The sequence below is a fragment of the Castor canadensis genome, chromosome 4 (assembly GCF_047511655.1).
Source record: "Castor canadensis chromosome 4, mCasCan1.hap1v2, whole genome shotgun sequence".
Lineage (NCBI taxonomy): Eukaryota > Metazoa > Chordata > Mammalia > Rodentia > Castoridae > Castor > Castor canadensis.
Window position 1 is genome coordinate 40,816,704 of NC_133389.1, and position 24,732 is coordinate 40,841,435.

Consider the following 24,732-nt stretch of genomic DNA (forward strand, 5'->3'; position numbering starts at 1 on the left):
AAGACAGGTAAGAACTTTCTCTTTCTAGTCCCTTAAAGCCTGTCACAGAGAAGGCCAAAGCAGAGAAGGACCCAGGAGGAAGGACAGCCCAGGGACCCTTGTGCCCTCAGGTGCTGGGCTCGGCGGCTGCTTTCGGGTGAGGCGCAGTCCTCACTCCGGGACCGCAGGGCCAGCGGCTGGGGAAGCGTCTGGGGCGCGCGCGAGGAGGCGGCGCTGCGCTCCACCTGCCCTGCCCTGCCCTAGGCGCAGCCCAGCCCGGGGACGAGGCATCTAGGGACCACCCCAAGTCAATATCGGGATTTTTAATAAACCAAGGAATGCGATTTTAATTATTCAAAACCCAGCTCCTCTGGGCCAGATGCTGTTGGGATGGTCCTGGCCACACAATATTAAGGAGGACGAGAAAAGCGTCCGTCCGAGACATCATCCATTGCAATTACGAATGAACCAGACTTGGTAGCACAGGGCATTGATTGCTGGTGCCCAACCGGACCTCCTCCCCTCTCCCCAGTTCCCCCCCCCCCCCACCCCGCTGGAGGCAGGCTCCCGCTGCGGGCGGCCGGGACCTCGAGTCCCCGCATCGTGGCCTGGGCTGCATTTTTCACGAGCCTGGGGTGAACAGGTGCGAAGTGCGCTGGGAGCATCCGGCTGGCTGCCGGACGCGGGGAACATGGAGAGCGAGCGCGACATGTACCGCCAGTTCCAGGACTGGTGCCTTAGGACTTACGGGGACTCAGGCAAGACCAAGACGGTGACCCGTAAAAAATACGAGCGAATCGTCCAGCTCCTCAACGGCTCCGAGTCGAGCTCCACGGACAACGCCAAATTTAAATTCTGGGTCAAATCGAAGGGCTTCCAGCTGGGCCAGCCGGATGAGGTCCGCGGGGGAGGCGGCGGCGCCAAGCAAGTGCTCTACGTGCCCGTCAAGACCACGGTGAGTGACTCGCCTTCCTCTGTTATTTGTCTGCCTGAGCAGCCCGGCAGGGAGGGAGGAAAGAGGGGGGGAGAGAGGGAGAGCTGTGAGCCACCGTTGGCTCTTGTGCCCCCACCTTCCTCAACCCCCTCCCCAAGTCGTCCCTACTCGCATTAGCCAGGCGCGATTTCCCCACCAAGGAGTCTTTGTGGTCCTTTATTTTAAAGTGGCAGCGCACCTCCAAGAGCCAGCTCCATTCTTAGCCTCCAAGCTCGGGTCCTGAGGCTGGAGCTTCCTTCCCCGGGTCGGGCGGCGTCCTGGCGTCCTCGGGCTGGGCCATTGTCCCACATCCTTTGCTGGCCGCCTGGCGCGTGTCCCACCGCTGCCACCGCGCATAAAGGCCAGGCTGGAACCCCAGCCGCACGCTCTGTAAACAGAGGATTCTGATCTATTAGTCTACAGTGTCTCCTCATTGGCACAAAGCCGCAATGTGGTGGTAGCTGTGGATGTGGGGTTTTCCCCAGGACACTATCAGGTTTTATTGTTAGACCTCCGCCTGGGAGACACCAGGCAGCCCGAGTGCCTTGATCACTCCCCTAGTTCATCGCCGTAACTGTTTAGATTGTAGATAAGGTCCTGGAGAGTCCTCATCCCCGCCCCGCCCCCCCCATTCCCTTCCTCACTTGCCCATGATACAAATAAAGCCTCAGCTAGATGATGAACAACAAAGAGAGATGGATTGGGGCGCGATCAAATGGTGTGTGTATTTGTTCCTCTTTCTGGGGTGGCTCTAGACTGATGGCCACAAAGCTCTAGCTAGACCGGGCGCTGCGCGGTTCTGGAGGTGAGAGCCTAGTACATCTCAGCCTCGCACACAGATGCCTGTGTGGCTCAAGAGCGGCGGCTGCGTGGATTTGGTTGACAAGAAGATGGAAACTGTGGGCTCCAAGTGGGATAGCAGGTCAGATGTCCCATGCTACTGTGGTGGGTACTCGCCTGGTGTAGAGGTGGGGGAGGCTATTGACACCCTTTGTATTTTTGTCTTGCTTTGAGATTTGTTGAGCTTTCTCCTCCCCCCCACCTCCCTTACTGACAACTGTCTCCCTGTGCAATATTCCTGGAGGATGCTAGAAAGGACGCTTCTGAAGGCTATGCCATTTCTTATGGAGGTATATTAAACTGGAAATTTGTGCACGAAAGGCTTTACAAAGCATTTTTCTTTTGGAGGACACTCAGGTTTGGAAAACAGTTTATGGTTTCCCAAGATTAATTAGGAATGGTTGTTTGAAGGATGTCTATTTCTTTTGGAATTTGTGTCGGAAATGGAAATAAAGGGGAACTGGAAACAAATAAAAGTTAATTTTTTAATGTGCACTTCTTGGAAGGTTTAGAAGGGAAATTTATAAATGTAGTATTCGCCTTTAACAGGAAGCACTGCTAAGACAATGGTGAGATTATTGTCTTGCTTTACTAAATGATGAGGGCTAGATTGGCATGAGTGAGAACTGAGATTTATTTACATCTGCCTGAGCCAGAAGTCTCTTGTAGAGAATGAATTGCTCTGACTCATTTGCATTGGGAATAACATTAAGAACTTGATGGGAAAATAATTTGTCATTAGCCAAAGTAAATGAGAATTCTAGCCACATAAACAAAATAGTTGAGATTTATTTACTTAAATATTATTTAATAATGTCATGTATGCTTTAAAGAAACATCGATGGCTTGGAAATTTATTTTTCTCTCCATGTATATTAAACTTAAGTCCCTGTGTTAGGCTGACAGATAGCTTTACTTGTGTATGCATCTAATGAGTCTACACTTGTGGAGATTTGGCTACATTCATTAACATATGTATCCTTTAAAGACATTAATTAAAATACTAAATAATATAAAATCTACAATGGTTCTAGAGGCACTAAGATAATTGTGGATGTCAGTTATTTAAATCAGCATTCATGTGCTCTGATACCCATATTTTCATGTCAAAAATTAAATGCAGAGTTGATAAGAATTACTGCTAAGACATCTATTATAGAATGACAACTCCAGGAGTGACAATCAGGTAACACGTGTTTCTCTTTTCAGTAAAGATTCCATATATTATGGGAGACAATTTAATCTGTCGGGTGATATTCTTAGATAATGATTTCCACGTAGTATTTAAGAACTCTGCATTTTCATTCAAGCCTGTTTTGAAATGTTGAAGAGTTTTTTAATTCATGAACTCTTCTACTGTTCTTTATGAAATTTTTCTTTGGTTCCCAGCATAGGCTCCACCTTCTCTGAGAAGCAGCCAATCATTTCAATGCGTTAAAAATAAATAACAGACCCCTTTTATTCTGTTTTCTCACATCTCAAATGATCTGCCCTTTAAAAGCATGTTGATTTGTCTTCAGGAGTACGATGACTACGAGAACAAAAATGCATATGTTCTTCAAATTCAAAGGCATATCTTGGTGGACATGCAGTACTGTATTTGAATTGTATTTTCAAGTAGACTAAGCAATTCTACGCTCTTTGAGGTTTGAGGGTGTTTGGCTGGCATTGCTGTCAGCAAGAGATGCTTTACTCCTGATGTTGCAGTAATCCACTGCTGCTGATAATTAGACATCATTACTACTGCTAAAAGGGAAAGAGAAAGGGGAGAGGACAGGCCTGGGCTAATTAACTACTTTAGTTTAATGAAAAAAAGGGAGACAGATAGCAACTGGAAGGTTACACAAGAACAGAGTAGACACACTACATAGGCTTAATTACAACAACACTATCTTTCAGTCTCGTAGTTAGAGAAGCCTGGTTCTACCTATTTTCCCAATAGGTATAGCTTTTCAAATACTGTTGCCCCTAGCCCCTCTACTTAACTGATGATAAAATCTAGCTTATGACAACTGACTTAAAATAAACATGATTGGTTACTGGAAAAGATAAGTATGTCCGTTACTATTTGTTCTGGTAATGCCTGAAGCTGAGGAGCCTATCCAGCACTGATGTTTAGATTGCTCTGTGGCTGAGGAGATACTGTTTGGTCACCAAGCAACACTATCCTGCAACTCAGCCATTTTAGGTCTGGAGTGGGACAGCCCTTGTCTGTACATATGCAGTTTGTTAAGCATCATTTTCCATGTTACCACTATTTTTTCTATATGTTTTTTTTTCTTTAGAGGTTTGGAAGCTTAAAAGAAGTGTTGAATTCCTTAAAACAGTCCTGAAAAAGTCAAAACAAATGTCTGACACTGATTTTAACAAACTTTCAATCAAATAATTTTAAATAAGCCTAGCTATGGTTACTCCTTTGATAGTTCTAGCTGAGATTGCTTTCAGAAGCTCTTGGTCCTGATTGACATTTTGTTTTCTGGCAACAATCAGTTGAAACATCATTCTCACAGTCTGAACCAGCAAAACACATTGTAGTGCTTGATATGAATGACAAACTTAAAATAAATAGAAATAACCAGAAAATACATTACACTTTTCTGTTGGTAATATGACTAATGCATTATCCTGTATTTAAAAAAAAAAAACAAAAACCTACTGCATTGTATACATTAAAAAGAAATTTGGCAAGCTCATGTGCTATTTTTTCTTTTAGTCATAAGCAAAGTAATGAATACTGCCACTGTGTAAGCAAATAACATAGTATTGTTCTTGACTATATTCATAGGAATAGACACTAATATCTAAATTTAGCCTCTTATTTGTTTTTTTCTATATCTATTTGGGTTTTTCTGTGGAACACAAGATGAATTTTTATTCAGAAAGAAATATGCATTATCTTTATTTATTTCATTTAAAATTATGATTTAAATGAATAGTTCTTTCTGCAGTCCATAGCTTCAGATTTCATATTGTTCTTGCTGTACAGTGGTTAGGATGCACATTCATGGATGGGGCCATAAATGTTTACTGTTTGGTTAGTTCTCTGACTATGGCTTGGTTGTAAATCCTTTATGCTAATCAGAGTGAAAGAAGTAAAATCACCTGTTCTAACTTCATGTTGGAGGTCACATCCCATATATTAGACCTTGATCTGGAATTTGCTACAAAAATAAAAAATGAGGAACTGGGCCAGCAATCCATTATGACGCTTTGCATTTATGATAATGTATTATGATACTATTATCATAATAATAGTGGTCATTGAGGTAGAAGCACTTTTTTTTTTTTTTGCTAATCTTCTATATGTCCACAGAGGGCATTGTTACTGACAATTAAAGCATTTTTATTTTCTTTCAAGTACTGTGAGAGAAACTATAGTTCAAGTTTTGGAGGTCAAATAGCGTCCAGAAGTGAATGTCAGCAATGTGACTTACTAGCTCTCTTTAGTGGTTCCTGGTGGAGTTGTGAGAAATAACTCATCTATGACAAGTCCCTTGCACAGTGCCTACCTAAGGTTTCAGGAAACTCTGGGTACCTTTGCTACTCTCATGACTATCAAGGGGCCTGAGACTTGTTAGAGATAACTGCCCTAAATACAGGGAGGAAATTAGACCCTATTAGCATGTAAAGACTACCAGTTATTTCCTAAGAAAACAGTGTTGGCTTTTTCATTGGTTCTTCCTTTTTTAATAGTAACCACAGTGGGGGTGAGGAGCACGACTCAGCATGCATCTCTTTTCTTTCTATAAATGTCCTGGGCCAGCTGGCTGGGATTCTTTTCATCAAGATCTTATTCTCTGGATTCACTGGATTCATGGGATGGAGAAAAGACAAGGAAGCAGATATAACGATAAGGGCAGCAGAACATTTGTCAAGACGTTCAGTCCTCTGTCAATATCATAAAAACTTTTTCCTAATCTCTGTTGTATTTGCTGAGGCTTTTTATTGTCTAATGAGGACAGATCAAAGGGAATGTCATGTTTAGGTTGCATTCATTTTCATAATCTTTGAGTAACAAGATAAACATAATGGAAAGAATTAATGGCAAGAAACATGGCTTAGTAGGTATAGATTTTAGAGTATTGCTTAAATCCTGGCCCTGACATTTGTTGAAGCTATGAATTTGGTAAAGTTTCTTTTTGTAAAATGTCAGTAATAATACTTGCCTAGTTTGACATAAGAGATAACAATAACAGTATATAACATGTACTATATATAATAAGCAGTGATGCCTATAAAATAATATATATTGTATATACGTACAGAAACATGTGGCATAAATTCCATATGCCTAGCACATAGTACATTTGAAAAAAACAGAGGTTATTGTAGGTATTATGAACAAAATAATGAACATCATGATGTAATTGTAATTAGGTATATGTTATGAGCATGCAGTTAAAACACAACATACAAATGTCTATTCTGACTGCTCCATTTTTGAAAAATGAAGATGACTTTGATTTTGTAAATGTGAAATGTACTTATTATTTGAAAAATCTAAGTGACATGGAAGGAAGAAAGGTTGAAAAGTCATTTCCAGAAATGGGCACTGGTGATTCCCGCCTGTAATCCTAGCTACTTGGGAGACTGAGATTAGGAAGATCGTGGTTCAAGGCCAACCCAAGCAAATATTTCCTGAGATGCCCTTCTCTAAAATAACCAGAGCAAAATGGACCTGGAGAAAGGGCTCAAGTGGTAGAGCGCATGCTTTACAAATGCAAAAACCCTGAGTTCAAAACCCCAAACCCACCAATAAAAAGTAAAAAAGTCATGTCTAATCTCCCACCTAGATATACCTATTACCAACTAATAATGAACATGGTTCTAGATGTCTCCCTAAATATATACATACATACATATATATATATATATATATATATATATATATATATATATACACACACACCAAAAGAAGGCTAGACATAGTGATTGATAGTCATATATAGACAGGCAGAAATAATTTCCCCAAACTGGAATGATAATCACATGTTACTATAAGAAAAAAATATAATATTGCTAAAATAGAACAAAGAGAAATACATAAAATCAGTAAATTGCTAATAAGTAAAAGTGAATAAGGAAAATTAAGGAAAACTAAGTAGTTGAATTACATTTGCTTATTTTTAGCTGCGTGTTTCAATTTTGTGATAAATTGAATAAATATATAAATGTATATTTCTTCAGTGATAAATAAGGAATAAATATATTTTCACTTTCTCCTACATCCTAGTTACTTAATATAACATTGCATTTATTATAATTATTATATATTACATATCCTATTATATTTGTAATATATAATAATTTTGTTTATATTGTCAAGGTTTTTGTTTTTAATATTCATGCCAAAGTATAGAATTTGGTTTTCCCAATTGTTTTTTCTTTGTTCATATCTATATGCTTATCATCTGTCCTTTTACTTGACCTTTCTTTACCTCAATTTCTTTGATTTAAGTAGCTCTAACTTCTGATCTTTTTTTTACAATAAAGAATTCATGTGCTGTTCTTTGAGGTTTGTATGCAGTTGAGAATATTTGTCTTTTGTTTTCATTGGCTTCAAATTATTTAGTTCTCTTTTCCCCTTAGAACACTGTATACATTGTGCTCTGTAAAATTAAAAGGTAAATCTTTCCCGTAGTTCCATAAATTGCTTACTTATTTTTCTAACAATTAAATAATTTCACTAAGATATATTTTAATTCCTTGTCTCACTCTATACTTGTGTTGGGTAATTGCACTCAAGTTCAGGTCTTTAGTTTTGTCTGTGTTTTGGTGACTTAATAGGAATCTTGAGATGTTCCATGTTTGTATCTTTAAATTTTCTACTGGGTATTTCCACCAACATATTCCAAAGTATGCTAAATTGACTCTATGAACAAATGTTTTCTTTCTCCCTCCATCCCTTCTAGATCCTCTAAACTAGCACCTCTTCCCCAATTCCCCCTTTCCATGGATTCCAATACAATTTGCTTACTCATGCAAGCCAAAACTGTGTGGTATGATTGATTGATTTCTCTCTTTTCTTCCCTCCTTAAAATTAGCGTTTTTCAGTGTACTGTCCATATTACCAACTTCATATTTTTGGAAGCCATCAAATTCTTACCCTACCGTATTTTTACCCTACCAAAACCTAATTTTCCTTATCACAACATCCATCCATCCATCCATCATCATCCATCCATCTATCCATTCATCCATCCATCCATCCAACCATTTTAATTGTGGTAAAAACACATAATATGACATTTTTATCATTAAAATCTTAATCATTTTAATTGTACATTTAAATAGTGTGAAGTATATTTGTAAAACATTTCTCCAGAATTGTTTCATCTTGCAAAATTAAAACTCTATATCCATTACAGTATTTCCCTCTGGGGATGCAGCATTCTACTTCATGCAGTATTTGTCTTTTTGTAACTGACTCATTTTACTTAGCCTAACCAATCCTCATGACTGATCCATGTAGCAGTATGTGACAGGATTCCTTGCTTTTCAAGGTTGAATAATATTCCATTGTATGTGCAAACCACATTTTGTTCTTCCATTCCTGGGCTTTTGGCCATTTGGGTCACTTCCATTTCTTGGCTACAATAATAGCACTACTATGAAAAGGGATGTACAAATATAACTTCCAGTCCCTACTTTTAATTATTTAGATATGTATACCCAGAAGTGGGATTTCTGGGTCATATTGTAGTTTTATTTTTAATTTTGTTGGAACTACCATACTTTTTCCTGTAACATTTGCAGCATTTCACAGTCCCACCAGTATTGCGCAAGGGTGGGCACACATTAAAGGTAAGGAACTGCTGGCTTTGTTTCCCATTCAGAGCTTTTCCAGTATCTTTAAGCAATTGTAAGCATTGAATGTAAGGAAATTAATAATAATATTACATTGATGCCTTTTATCACGTTCTTACTATAGATTAATGATTGAGCTGATCATGCTAAACAAAATGTCACCTTTAACTTTCACAATAGTCCCATGGTATTAACACTTTATATACACATGTGAAAATTATAGTTTAAGTTAAGACGAACTGTTAGTAATCACACAGTTTGGGGTAAGAAGCTGTTTCAATTAGATCCACAGTTCTTGCTAAAGCAATTTGTTTAAGGAATACCTTAAACTAAGGTATTCCAATTGCTAAAACGTCTTAAACATTCCCCCAATATTATAATTTATATGTATAATATAGCACTGTACCAACATTAAATACATTATAATGTTTGAAATATATTAAGATATGAATATATAGGACTAAGATTAATGTATATATAAATCTAAGGTTTAATATTTTCTTCTTTACTTCAACAGCCCATCTTTTGTTCTCCCTGGGATGTGCATATATCAATTTGTGCATGCAGTAGACCTATCATTCTATTCCATACTACACAAGTTCCTCATAGGAGAACATTGTGGCTAAGACCTTATACTGCACCTAGTATTTTACCTCCTGCAAATAAGGTATGCCTCTATAATTAACTATCACAATATTAAGGTAATACCATAACTGTACAGATCCATAACATCCATAAAACAATTATGAATATTTGATGTTTATATCAGGGGAGAGGTTATTTCACCCAATATGTGTTCAAGGGATAGTGCACAGTCTAGAATAGCTGAAGTCTACAGGAGATGAGTTTGGAAATTTAATCTGGGGTAAAATGAAGGAGAGTCTCTGGTTCTAAATTAGAGTTTAGATTTTATTTTGTAGGGAATAGCAGTTACCAAAAATGTTTCTGAAAGAATGTCATGATTTAGGTAGACTAGTGGGTACAGATTTTATGCCTCTCAGTGGTTTATGAGTGTGGCAAAATATAAATCAAATGAGTGAAGAATTAAATTTACATAGTTCCTTTGACTCAAGATATTGTTTAAAATAACATACAGGTATTAAGATCAGATTATCAAGTTTTAAATCAATGTAATTTAATAGTTCCATGTTGCAGAGTAATTGAATCATACCAAACAAGCCTCAGATGTAATTAATTTCAATAAGATATTAAAAATAAGATTCTATGACTCTTAAGAAAAGGATTTAAATGCAGCTGAAAGGAATATGAGTCAAGTCATCTCATAAAAAATAGGTATTTTTTCTTTTGGACCTGAGAAATAATTGTTGATGTCTTAGTTGTTAATATAACTGCTGGAGAAATCCTAAAAACCCAAGTGGAGAATTCTGTATAGAATACTTAAACAGAACTTTTCAAAATAGAAGTTTCAAATATTTCTTACAAATGGAGTTTATGCTTTAAGGGACTATTCTAAATCTTATCCCAATTTGTTTCTTGCTCATACCCTTTTTAAATATTCATATGCCTGTCTCTGCCAGTAAGCATCTTACGGTTATGGAATTTTTGTGCATTGTGATGGGCAAAATTCTCAGATGACCCTTATCTTTGTGTGATGTCCTCCTATTTTGAGTGGGCAAAACCTGAAAATATGTTGTGTTATATGGTAAATTTGGCATCTAGAAAGGGGGAGCTCCCATAATCATATTAGCATTTTAAAATCAGGAATGTTTTCCCCCTGATGGCAGAATAAGTCATGTTGATTCAAAGCCTGAAAGGTATTCAGTGCAAGGGAAGTTCTGTTTTGCTGAGATGGAGGGGACACATAGTTGAAAGATGAGAGCCCTTAGGGTGATTCCATATTGTGGTTACTGTTGAGTAGTGCTACAGTAAACATGGCAGTGCAGATTTCTCTTTGACATACTGATTTTGTTTCCTTTGTCTATGTATCCAGTAGTGGAGCTGCTGGGACATATGAAGAGCTTTAAAAAAATATTGTGAGGAATCTGTATGTTTGCCATAATTGACTATTAATTTACATTCCAACTAACAGTGTGTAAAGGCCATCTTTTCACTACATCCTCTCCAACACTTGTTATCTTTTGTCTTTTGATAAAAGCCATTTTTAGTGGAGTGAGGCAATGCATTGTGGTGGTTTTGATTTGCATTTAACTAATGCAAATGATGTTGAGTATTTTTTTTTCATATACCTCGTGGCCATTTGTGTGTCTATTTTGCCAGTTTTCTAATTGGGTTATTTATTTACTGTTGAGCTGTGTGGATTCTTTATATGCTTTAGATATTAATCCCTTATCTGATATATAGTTTGAAAATGCTTTCTTGTATTTTGTAGGTTATCTCTCCACTTTATTGAATGTTTCTTTTACTAGGCAGAGGCTTTGTAGTTTGATGTAAAATCCCATTTGTCTAGTTTTGCATATGATTTCAGGACATACCCCAAAACAATCATCACTCATACAATTGTTACGTAGCTTTTTCTCTTTTAGTCTAGTAATTTGAAAGCTTCTAGTCTTGCATTTAAATCTTTAATCCATTTGAGTTAATTTTTGAATATGGTGAGATAAAAAATGTGATATATATGTATATATATGACATGTATACATACACACAAACACATTGTGTTTGTATATACACGAGGGAATATTATTGATTCATAAAAAGAATTAAGCCTTTTCTGGACACCAGTGGCTCATATCTGTAATCCTAGATTTTTGAGATGCTGAGATAGGAAGGATCATGGTTTGAGGCAAGCCTGGGCAAATAGTTCTGATGCCCCTCTCCAAAATAACCAGAGCAAACTGGACTGGAGGAGTAACTCAAGTGATAGAGTACTTGCTTTGCAATTGTGAAGCCCTGAGCTCAAACCCTAGACCACCCCCCCCAAAATGAAATTATTTATCCCATTTATAAGCTTTATAAACTTTATTTATAAGCTATTACATTAAGTGAAATAAACTAGGCACAGAAAGGCACACACTACTAAATGATGTCTCTCATATATCAAATTTTTAAAAAGGAGTTGATCTCAGAAGTAGAGAGTAGATGGTGGTTAGTGGGAAGGGGAAACGGGGAGATGTTGGTCAAAAGATACATGGTCACAGTTGTAGAAGGAGAGTAAGTCTATGAGATCTTTTATACTGCAAGGCAAAGTTAGGTAGTGACAGTTAATAATGATATAGTGTATTCTGGAAAAATGCAAAGACAGTGGGTGCTAAATGTTCTAACCACAAAAAATGCTATACGAAGTAATGCATTTGTTAATTAGCTAGATTTAACCATTCTATGGTTTTTATATACCTTAAAACATCATGTTGTACACAATAAATACAGACAATTTTACCTGCCAGTTTGAGAAAGGAAAAAAAAGAAAGGACCAAAGACTTAATTTGGATGTTGAGAGCCTATCTGGCCAACGTGTAACAAAACACTTGGAAACCTTAGTCTATAACCACAAGGAAATGAATTCTGCCAAGTGAAGTGAGTTTGGAAGTAGCTCTACCCTTACTGCAGCTTCCAAATGAGAAGACAGCTGGCTGACACCTTGATAGCAGCTTTCTTTGAGCCTCAGCAGAAGACCCACTGAAAACATGCTGCTTCTGACCCATAGCAGCTGAGATAATACCTGGGAAATTTTAAGCCATTTAGTTTGCTGTAAATTGTTACACAGTAAAAGATTACTACATCCTCCTTTCATGTAAAAATTTCCAAAGCATTGGTGCAATTAAGACAGGTTATTTTAGCTGACCACTATGGTGACTTATGCCTGTAATCCTAGCTACTTGGAGACAGAGATCAGGAGGATCGTGGTTCAAAGCCAGCTTCAGCAAAATAAGTCGCAAGCTCCTAGCTCAAAAATACCCAGCACAAAAACAGGGCTGGCAGAGTGGCTCAGTTGCAAGTGTGAGGCCCTAAATTCTAACCCCAGTACCACCAAAAAAAAAAAAAGATTTTCTTAAAAAGGTTTATTTGATTAAGATTATCTGTGACTTAAGGTACAAATGCAAACAATTTAAAGTTTTTCCCTCTCTAATATCTCAAATATTGCCATTTTTTACAGTTTTTAATGAGATGGTCAATGATTTAATGCAAAAGGTAATTTATGAAAGGTCATTTGAAATAATTATTGGCTAATTATTCCTATTAGGAATGTATATGCTCATTGAATCAGGTGTGGTGGCATACGTCTGTAATCCCAGCACTTGAGGATGAGTCAGGAGAATCTTGAGTTTGAGGTCATCCTGGGCATAATAGTGAGACCGAAAAAAAACTGAAAAAAAGAGAAATATATGTATATATATTAATATATATCTTTCTTTGGTTTTTCTTAATATTCTTATTTTAAAATTATTTATTTCATTACATCTACTCCTAAGTAAGATGTAAGATGCCTTCCTTTTTCTTTTTTTAGGTTTTTCACAGAAGGATGGAGACAGAGAATTACACATACCAAAGTAAATTATTAACAGAATTATAATTAAATTACATTAAAGTAGTTTGAAAATTTATTGCATACAAAAAATATAACATTTATTTTCATTTATTAGAAACAACCATTCTTAAAATTTTATTTAAAAAAATTAACATAATAGATTTTGAAGAAGAACTGCTTAGAACTTGAAGACTAGAATATAAAAAATAACAGAAACTACCAGACCTTTATCTTTTGTTAATATATTAGAGAGAGATGGAAAATAGTTTCCCCCCTCCACACTGAGTTTATTTTCATTTTCTTCCTTTCTCTCCATCTGAGGTTTATTCAGTAGGCTCTTATGATACATTCTTTCTAATTTTAATCAAGTGCTTATTTATGGTAGTTATCTTCATGGTTACAGATTTTTCAAGTGTTTTGGAGCTGTTAGAAAACTGGAAACTTTAGGAAGAGATTCAAGCTTTAAGTTCAGAAAGTTGAAAGCATAATTTTGATAAAGAATATCCTGTCTTACAGGCAGAGATCAGGAATTTTTGTTGTTAGTAGCTATTTTTATTCCTTCTAGTTTTAATGTTTTCATGTAAAAGAAAATGCAATTTGAGTATTGGATCCAATCATACATACAAAGGTAGCAGTCCTTGAAACCAGTTGAACCGCAGTCTTTTTAAATTTGGTTTTGTTGTTGTTTGGTTTTGATGGGGTGCCTGCCCAAGGATAGGGATACTTAGAAGCCTGAGATTAGCCACATGTATCCTTCTTCTTAGTTCTCACTGGGCCTAACTACAGTTGCCAGATGGCTGGAGGGTTTTAGGATTTAATCTAGGGACATGGGGCAAAGCTAAGTGGCCCATATGGGAAGCTAATGCCTTGCTTGGTCATATTAGTGCTGTGCTCTAGTCAATTGACCTAATTAGATGAGAATTTCAAATCTAATATAAAAAAAGGTTTGTTTGACTATCACATGTGGCTCATTGTTCCTTTAGCAGGCTCTGTCTACATATTCATTGGTATTTATCTGAAGTCAAGAAAGGAGTTTTGCTATGTTTGTTATAGTTCAATTTTCTCCATAAAACTGCCATTACAAAACAATTAATTTGATTACTTATTTGGTATCCTTAATTTGTAATATGTTAACTTAGATTTAGTTGTAATTTGACCAAGGGTATGGTGACATTTGCTTTGAGCTACCTACTAAAGGAACATTTATCTACAAATTCATAATTAGTAAGACAGCATAAGGGCATAGTATCTACCATAATGAGAAAAACCTTTCTTAAACTGCTCTTATCCTCATATAAATAACTGATATGGCTATTCCATTGTAACTGTCTCTCTGTTTAATAAAGTAAGTGTTATGACTAAGTTCCCTTTAGCTAATTTGCATTCTTCTGTTGACAATATATGGAATATAATTGACATGTATCCTAGAATTTTCAAATAAGGACAACAAGATCACTCTTTTCAAAATAAACATAGTTAATCACTAGTGATATTCAAAGTCATTTAAAAAGTGACAGAATGGCTCCAAAACTATGTAAGAATAGACTGTAACCTACCTAAGAAGCTAACGAAAGCTCTCCAAATAGATTTTAACCAAAATGTTCTCTTCCCTCTGTACAAAATACTGGCTGATTTTGAGGGCATGAACAGACTACCTGTAGTAATTTGCACTTTGTGTACATAGAACTGATTCATATGCATAGCACTGGATATATTTTTCCCACACACTTTTTTGTTAATTTTACTTATCACAATTATGTGATTTAAATATTTCATAAACTGGTGAAATGAGGGCAACAACTTAAACTCAGTGATTCAAAATGAATATGAATTACTAAAAACAACTTGGAAATAGAAAATGTAAAAAGACCTAGAAAGTTTCTGTGCTACATAGCTTACTTTATAAGTAATGACTAACTTGTCATTCTACTTCAGTGTAATTAAAACTAGAAATCATAGATAGAGTGTTATGGATGGCATATGATATCAATCAGTGGACTCATTTTTACAGAAAAAAATTATCATGATAACTTAGCAATTAATTATACATTTCTATACATTCAATAAAAGTTAAAATTAAGTCTCTTTTTATCATCCCTTATCCCTTTTAACTTTTTTGTGTACTAAGCAATGTCACAGTAGATATCAAAAGCTTTATGTATTAGCACAGAAGAAAGTGATAATAAGTGATATTGGTCAGCCATAGAAATGTGAGATAAATATTGGGAGTAGCCGTAAAAATAATATATTGTCTTGATGACAGAACTTGGTTCCTGAAGAGTTATAACAATAATGGAGGAAAATGTTTCTATTTGCAAGATTCTGAGGCCATAATCACTTACTATTATTTTATCCTATTTAAATCCATATGTAACAGGCCCTATTTCATAATTTGTGTTTCTAACTAGTTTCATCAAAGAGAAAGAATTCACTGGTTTTGCCAGTGAGAAGATCTGATATGTTTCTCAGTATAAATTAATTAAACACAGGTTTTATACTACTTCAATCTCCTGTAAATTTTGGCTGAGTTCAGAATCTCTGTGTTTAATCAACTTATGCACACTGATAAGACCTCCATAAAATTATTGGAAGGGTGTTGAGGAGGGGAAAATGGATGCTGGAGGGAACCAAATGGACTCCACTGTAACTTGCTTAGAATTCTTCCTTCTACTCAATTATTTCTGCTTGAGTTCCAAGTTCCTTGCTGTATTGGTTGACTGTCTTCTGAATTTTTTTTTTCTAAATTATGATACCTAGCATAATTTTTAGAACTACACTAATGGTTTAATATATCTTTTCATTTTTTCATGTAAAGTTATTGTCATTAACATTTTCAAATGTTAACATGTAGTCTTGATAATTATGGCTTAGACTCTAACTTACATGATAGAGTGCATGCCTCACAAGTATAAGGCCTGAGTTGAAACCTTAGTACCATCAAAAAAAATGACACAGTCTTGATAATTATTTATTTGTGTTCACAAATAATCAATTCTCTGTAGCAGAATTTTCTTTATCATATTCATATGATGTATCATTTCATTAATGCTTTCATTAAATGTTGTAAGTGTGTGTTTATGTATGTGTGTTGGTGAGTTATAATTGTTTTTGGAAATTTGGAAGACATAGCCTAAATTTTCTATATTCTATGAGGTTTTTGAATTTTGCTTTTGTTATTTATCACAGGACATCTTACATTTTTAATGTGCTTGCTAGTCACCTAGAGATCTTACTAAGATGGTCATTCTGTGTCAGGGGTTCATGATTCTTTGTCTATAAAACTACCATGTGGGTTTCCAGGCCTGGCCAAGTTGGTTGAATGTCACTGAGAGTCATCTGTTCCACAAATTATACTAAAAACTCTGAAAAGAATTTAAAACACAACTCCCTGAGAACTCTGAAAAGCAAACAGTAGCAGGCAGAATGGGGATGGAAGTCAACTACAAATTCAAGAACCAGGTGAGGCAATTTCCTGCCCCCTCCCCTTTAATATCTTGGAATTAATCCAAGGATGGTCTCAGTCATGGAACTACACAGTGTAAGCAGACAATATACTTTCTGAAGGAATCTTCTATATGGCCAGAGGACTAGAGAAAGGGCTTCTGTCTTGTTTCTTTCTTTTCTTTTCTATCTCTCTCTTTTTTTTTTTTTTTTTTGCCTTTTCACTAAAAGCCTATCTTAAGGCCAATCCTAGCCACAGAGCTGTACAACTGCTGTGATAGTGGCAGAACCAGCAGAGAGGGAACTGAAACTAGAATGGAAAGTCAGTGTCATTGGCTGGAGGAACAGAAAAACAAATGTTCCTTTGGAAGAAGACTATAGATTCCCATTACTACTTTCTTTTTTCCTGCTATACTTTCTTGAGGATAGCCCCAGTTCCATGGAATTCGGCAACTTTGCAGAAAGCTAAGACTCTAAGAGGAACCAAGGTTTTTAGGCCAGAGAAATCAGACAAAAAGGAGGATGTTGCAAACCAGAGAGTGTGAGGGAAATTCCATGGAGAAGATCCCCTAAATCTTTGTATAAACCAAATTCACTGTCAAGCTATGAACATGTAGAATGTACCCAAAGCACTACAGAAAAATCTTTGAGAACTGAAATATGTTATAAACCTCTGCAGAAATTCCAGACTAACCCCTGAGCTTCACATGCACATGGAAGACCCAAAGGAGCACAGAAAATGTTTGAAAACTGTGCCAACACTGAAGTCACTACTGAGAAGACAGAATTCGTGATGTGAGTCTATTAGGATTTACTGCATGTTATCAGAGCACAACATTTTTTCCACAGAAATTTCAATGGTGCCAGCATCTCAAATTATAATATTCAAAATGTTCAGGGTATAACCCAAATTTATTAATCCTATTAAAAATAATGAAAGAGAAATTTTTAAGATGAAAAAAATTAGTGGATGCTGACTTTTAATTGGACCAGATATTAGAATTATAATGGATTGAAGAGCAACAATTATATCCATGCTTTATATAGCAAATACAATCTCAAAATGAATGGAAAGATAGTCACTCTCAGCAGAGAAAGAAAAAAACCGTAAGAAGGAATGAAGTGCAAATATTAAAACTGAAAACACAATAATTGACAAAAGTTCAATGGAATGGTTGAAACGTAGAATGGAGATGGCAGATGAAAGTGAATTTAAAAGGTCAATAAAGATGGGTATAGTGGTTGAGGCCTATTATACCAGCAGTATAGGTAGGTAGAGGTAGGAGCATTCCGAGCCTGAGGCCTGATATTTCTCTATATCAGAAATTTAAAAAGGGCCTAGGAACTGGATCAAGTGGTATGGTGCTTGCCTGGTGTGCATGGGGCCCTGGGTTTAATCTCCAGTCTATGCATACACACATAAAAATGATAGATCAATAATATCCTATCTGAAAAACAGATTACAAAAAATTCTAAATATATATATACAGTTTCAGCAATAGGTGGTATTATTTCAAACCATCTAAAATTTTGCTACTGGACTCATAGAAGGGCAAAAAAAATGGTGCCAAAAATGGGTAATTGTTGAAAGTTACCCAAATTTGTTTATAGACCAATTCAAGATGTTCAGTAAAATCTGAACAATAGAAGCTCAAAATCATTCCCAATCATATCATAAAGGAAGTGCTGAAGGAAAGCCATCATGAAAGCAGCTAGGGCAAAATGATACATTGTGTGTAGGCAAACCGTAATTCAAATTACTTCAGACTTCTCATCAAAAACCTCAGGACAATGATTCAATCTCAGTAAAATGCTGAAAGAAAAGAATCATATAAATAATGAAAATATCATTTAGGGAAAAAGACAATATGAGGCTATTCTCAGATAAGTAAAGCAGGACAATTGCAAGCATCCTTGTTGTAAAATAAACACTAAAGAAAAATTTTCAGGATGAAAGGAAATGACACTAGGATGGTATTTGGAGCTTTAATATTATAGGAAAAGCAATTATAAATAGTTGTTCCTCTAAACTCTCTTAAATATGTGTGACTCTTGAAAACTGAAATTCTACAACCATTTAGTGAGGTTTTCATTCTATCCATAAATGATATGTATGACTATGTGTAACATGCTAAGAATGTTCTTTGAGCATGAAGGACTTAACTATAAATCAATATAGTGACCTGGAAATTCCCCCAAGTATTTAAAGATTAAATGACATACTTTCAAATAATCCATGGGTAAATTAAGAACTTGTTTGTGCATGTTTCATACCCTCTTACCTGTTTCAGCATTTTCTTGATGTCATGAGGTGAATTCGCTTGCTTCCATGGGAGGCTGTGCCATATCCATATGCATTAGCATTTATTATCTCTGTTTTACAGCTTGAAAGACACATTGGGTACAGAAAATCTTAAAAGACATGCCACCCCCTTGCTACATTTGAAATTTCAAGAAGGCCCAAAACAATATGGGTTTACCCAGTTAGAATTCTTAAGAGTTAGAAGATGGGGAGCCATATAGAGAAATACTGCTTCTCAGGAACTCAAGAATATTGCAATCCACCGTATGTATGTATAAGAATAGTATAATGAAGCCCATTAAAATTGTAAAAAAAAAAAAAGGTGAGGAAGAAAGGGATAAGAACGAGTAGCAGAGTGGTTGAATATAGTTAAAGTACATTATATACATATGCAGAAATATCACAGTGAAACTCCTTTGTATAAGTAATATAAGCTATTAACATATTTGGTTCCTGTTTTCTTCCTCTCATATCTGTTCTTCATTTGCTGAGAGAATTGTTATCTCACAGGAAATGTGAGGAGTCTTACTTCATCAGTACTCGTTCAGGTCTAGTGTTTATGGCATGCATAATGAGTTCTCCAGGCCTTAGGTTTCTGAAGCTCAGAAGCTCAGACTTGTGCAAAAACAGTCAACTTTTGAAACCTCAAATCCAAACCCTGAATATTGTAAAATGAGTGTGTTCACCTAACAACCTTTTCCCATGGTAGTGATAATGTAATAGACCTTAAAACCTGGTTTGGAGAGAGGATCAGGGCACAGATAAAAATGCAAATGAGTAAAATTGGCTAACACTTCACAATTTCTCTAGATCTATGTGCAACAGGGACAGTAAATTATATCTACTTTGTATGGTAATTGTGATTAAGTATCAACACATGTCATGCACATGTCAGTTTCTTAACAACTAAGAATTTTTCCTTTATTCACTCATTATTGCCACCTCTTCCTTATACAACTGGTATAAACACAAGAGTTTTGAAGTATCATCTATGTCAAAAGAGAATAGAAAATTGTCTTAAGGTTTATTATCTATGAGTGAGTCCAAAAAATAATGTGCTTGAAGAGAGGCTTGGGCCCAGAGCACTACATAGAACACAACTTGCCAAAGGCAGGGAAGGGACTGTGTTGTACCAAGTTACCAATGGTAGCATTTTATAAAGGTACCCATTCTTTTTTCTGCCCATTATCAAGATAGATTTTGGCGAAAGCATAATTTTAAAAGTCTTTTCACATCAATGAAATGATTTGTCACCCTCATCTTCAAATGTAGCCTATTCAAAATTACAAAAATTCAGCAACCAAAGATCCTCAGAAGTAATGAAATGACAAATATTATGAAAAGTTTTGTTAGAAATATTGGCTTAGAGACTGGTGGATTAAACACACATTGTAACCACAAGAAGTAATCACTGGCTGAGGTTATTGTCGTAAGTAGTCTATAGCTCACTGTGAATGGGTACAGACTTTCCTCTTATTACAGAGACTATACACAATAATCAGGTCATGGTGTTACATCATGTGTGTAATTGTGGAACAGTAAGGTACTATATCTGTGTATTTATATGCACATATTTAGGTTTTATTGACAATCGTTTTGGAGACAGGTGGTTTTAATTAGCACTCTATAAAGACTAGAAGGAGAAGTTTACACTGACCATGCTATCTCATCAGCATTTGTCACATTATATTCCTTTGGAAAAAAACCCAAAATAGTTTATTTTTCTCACTCAATACAAGACCAAACATAGGTAATGTGGGGATGATGTGGTGGAATCTCTGGGTCATAAGACACCCAGATTCCTTCTATTTTGTGCTTGCCATGTTTATACATGGCTTCCATTCTTATGGAATTCTTACATGAGTTGCTGTTGTTTAGTTAATGTACAGTTCCCTAGGTGGAAAGTTGTGTGTGTGTGTGTGTGTGTGTGTGTGTGTGTTAAAATTCTATAAAGTTTCATTACGTGAGTGGGCCTGTGTATCCCCCACTGTAGTAAAAATACAGAATAGTTACAATATCACAAGTATCCCTCACTCTGCCTTTTATAAACATATTGTCCTCCCTCTTGTTCCCTTTATCCCACCATAACCCTACCCCTAACCGTTTATCTGTACTTCATATGCAAAATTTATAGCTTAAAAATGGACTCATATTATGTAACCTTTGGAACTGGCTCTTTTCCATTCAGTATAATTCTCTGCGGATTTACCCCATTTGTCCTGCATATTAATTGTTTCTTTTTATTATTAATAGTATTCTGTGCTATGGATGTATCACCATTTGTTTAATCATTAATCTGATGAAGGATATCTGTTCTGATTTTGATTTTGTACTCTTACACATACAACTTCTATAAATATTCTTTTTGTGTGAACGTAAGTTTTTGTTTCTCTGGAGTAAATGCCCAAGAGTGCAGTTGCTGTGTTACAGGTAATTACATGTTTCATTTGTTGTTAAACTGCCAAACTGTTTTCTAGAGTGTCTACAGCATTTTACTTTCCTACAAACTATGGATACATAATATATTTTGCCTGTCCTATCCAGTTTTTAATGTGAGAGTAATAATGTTTTTATGATTATGTTGCTAATGCATTTATTCTTTAATTTATTTTTATTGTTGCACTGGGTGGGGGTACATTGTGGCATTTATAAAAGTTCTTACAATATATCATAATTGAATTCATCCATGCTATCATTTTTCTTTATTCTCCCTTCCCCCCATTCCTGGAATAGTTTCAGCAGGTATCATTTTTCCATTTACATACATGTGTGCACATTATTTGCACTGTATTCACTCTCTTACACCCTTTCCCCGCATCCTTTCCCCCTTCCACTGGTATCAACCCCTGCCCCAGGCAAGACCTTTTCCACCCTCCTTTATGAGCAGTTGGTTTTAGTTGGAGTTTGAAGATAATTGTCACTACATGACCATAGAGCTATCATTTTAGTATTTTTCTCAATTTTTGTTTTGGAATATTCATGACTATTTACTATGTTTGTTCATTTTTGCACTGATGTCTATTACCTAAAAGACTACATTTTATTTTCTTTGGAACTTTTCTGATTAGTGTTCTCCTCCTGCCACAGTTTGGATCTGAAAGCTCCCCCCGAAGGTCCCAGCTGGGAGCACTATTATTTGGTGTGCAAACCTTCATTAGTGTTGTCTGCTTGGAAGATCTTTAGTTCACCGGGAGTATGCTCTTGACGGAGATCATGGGACTCAGAGCTCATCCCTTTTTCTCTTTGTTTCCTGGCAGAATTTTTCTCACCACATGTTGATGTGATGATGTGCCACAGGTCAAAAGCAACAAGGTCAATCTAACATGGACTGAAATTTCCAGAACTAGAACCAAAATAAACTTCTGATTATTTTGAATAATAACCAGAAGCTGATTAGCACAGCTCTTTGTTATAGTGGCAGAAAGTTTACTGTCACACTTCTACAGTAAAGATTTAAAAGGGGTATAAGTGCCCATCCAAGTGGATATCTTTGTAAAATGGAAGCCATTAACATAAATATTTTCATGCTAATGTTTATAAGCAATGAAAAGAAGGTTTAGATTTTTAACTCAAGGATAAATCTATTAGACTGTGGAAGATAGATTACTGTAAATTATGTAGACATGCAACTCATTACTTAGGAAATAACATTAGTCTGATAGACTAAATGGGCATGCCAAATTGGTCTCTCAAATATCGGCATTTCTTCACCAGCAAAACTTACCTTAGTCATATTAGTATCCTTAGTTTGCTGTGTGGAATCTAACTCAAAGCAAATGCCAAATAAATATTTACTGAAATGATAAAATTGTAGCAAAAGTGAGATTTTTACTGATTGTAGGTCAATGTAATTTGAAATCAACTGATTACCAGATTCAGGACAAATACAATTTAATGGGATTGTTTTTGCTCAAATTTTTAATGCTCAAAAAATTAAAGCAGCAAATATTTTTGTTTCTACCCAAATTTCTACAGAAGTGTAGGTAGCAAGAAAAATTTCCTTATGGAACAAACATAGATTTCCATCTAGATGATAGCTTATTTCTTTTCTTTTGGTGGACTGTCATTAGACTCAGGATCTCACACTTGCTAGGTGCATTTTTTTTTTTGCTTTAGTTATTTTTCTGAATTTAGAAGTATTTTTAAAATGTAATGATGGCCTTGGAAGAGTTTTGAAAAATTCCACATGGTTCTTATATAACAGAGAATTACCCTGTGAAATCTGTTGAGCTCAAATGTACTGGATGTAGCACAATATTTGCTGGACCTAGAGGAAGAACTGTGAAAAAATTGGTAAAGAAAAATGACAGTGTTTTTTTTTTGTGTAATGGAGAAAGAATGCTGAGGGAGAGAATCAAATAATTAGGTATAGTTTATTTGATGTAGTTCATATAAACAGTGCTGGATAGTGATGCCTTAGAAGTGATGCCACTGAGGTACCAAAAGTTGGTTGCCAATAAGGAAGAATAGATCAGTTCAGAGGGAAAAGCAAAAGAAGTTACTGTTGGCATGAATTAACTGACTAATTCACTGAAAGCATTCAATGTTTATTGGAGTTCTACATGGCAAGAGGTGTTCTATGAGGAAAGAGGCACTTTTTTATATCATGGATAGGTAAATTAAAAAATAATTAAAGATGAGACTGAAACAAATTTGCCAGGTTTTTGTTTTGCAATATAAGGGTATAAGACCATTAAAATAAGCCGTCTATTATGCCAATGTCTAATAAAATATCAAGTTAACCTAACAAGAACAAACAAAACTACCAGGAAGGATTTAATTTTAGAATCAAGATTGGCTTTTCAATTGGAATAAATTTAACTTAATGAAAAATTCACTTTCACTTGATTTTTATTTTTTGCCTCAGATAGTGACAACTACATCATAGTCTGGCACCAGTTTTGGAACAATATGATCTGTGATACACATTTTGTTTGGTTTGTTTCTATGGACATATTGATTATAAAAGAAAAACCAATGCAGTGCTGTCAAGTCAACATGGCATGTGGTCCAATTTATGAAATGGTAAGAGCAATGACGCAAAATGAAGTTTCTAATGAGTTCTTCCTCACAGTAGGATTTTTTTTTCTCAGATAAAAAGTAACACAATTATTTCCCTATCAACTCTTACTTTTTATTACTGCTATGATGAGACTTTGTAGAGGTGCCAGGGGTTGGAAAACAACATAACAATTACTAAAATGAAAACTGAAGAAAAACATAGAACTTCTTTAAAAAAATGGTAAACATACACTATTTTCCCCAATTTAAAATGTGACTGCTTTTATTTTTGTTATCCGATTATGTGAATTGGCTGGAAAGAGTTAGTTGAGACCAACTATCACATTCTACTTCTAGCAAATTTTCCCTTTCCCCTCCAAATTTACTACTTGATATGATACAAAACTTTTAAATGCACAGTTAAAAAAAAGTTTGGTGCTTTTTAATTGTAGGAGGCCTTCATCCCACCTCCTAGAATTAACCTATATTATTTTTTAACTTTATGCCATAATAAAGAATATTCCAGAGCATTTAAGTCTTCTTTCTCCAACACTGAGTTATGTCACCGAGTCCCACACTTGTGTCACAATAGTTAGGACTAAAGTCTAACAGAACATTGCATGATTTGTCATCTGGTGTTATGTAAAAGTTTTATATAGTTTTTTATGGTGTGGGCTTGGACAGAATGTAGTAAAAACTACATTTAATTGTGTGTATATAGAGATAAAGAAGATGAGATTCTTTCCTCTAGAAGCTCTTAAAATTTTTTTGGGGGGGATTGGACAGATAAACCTTATGTTAACTTGCAAACTGTTTTTTAGGTCTTTCCTGTCCTGCTTTTTATTTGAAGCTCCCATCTGATTTTAACCACATTTCATCTACCCAAGACACTAGACTCCTGGGTCAGCACTTTAAAAGCTATCTGTGGCCCTGGTTCCACAT

The 24,732-nt window shown here is 35.7% G+C and overlaps 1 protein-coding gene across 6 annotated transcripts in view; it reads left to right on the top strand.

Moving 5' to 3' along the window:
- Positions 1–525: 525 nt before the first annotated feature.
- Nol4 (nucleolar protein 4) overlaps positions 526–24,732 on the top strand; it is a 319,732-nt gene continuing 295,525 nt past the window's right edge. For 3 of the 6 annotated variants that reach the window (XM_074070050.1, XM_074070041.1, XM_074070042.1), the window contains exon 1: positions 526–934. In XM_074070050.1, the coding sequence (XP_073926151.1) occupies positions 671–934 (264 nt within the window). In that variant the 5' untranslated portion in view covers positions 526–670. Of the gene's footprint in view, positions 935–1,651; positions 1,898–9,134; positions 9,267–24,732 lie in introns of those variants that run through there. The other 3 variants (XM_074070044.1, XM_074070045.1, XM_074070046.1) reach the window with 3 other exon arrangements.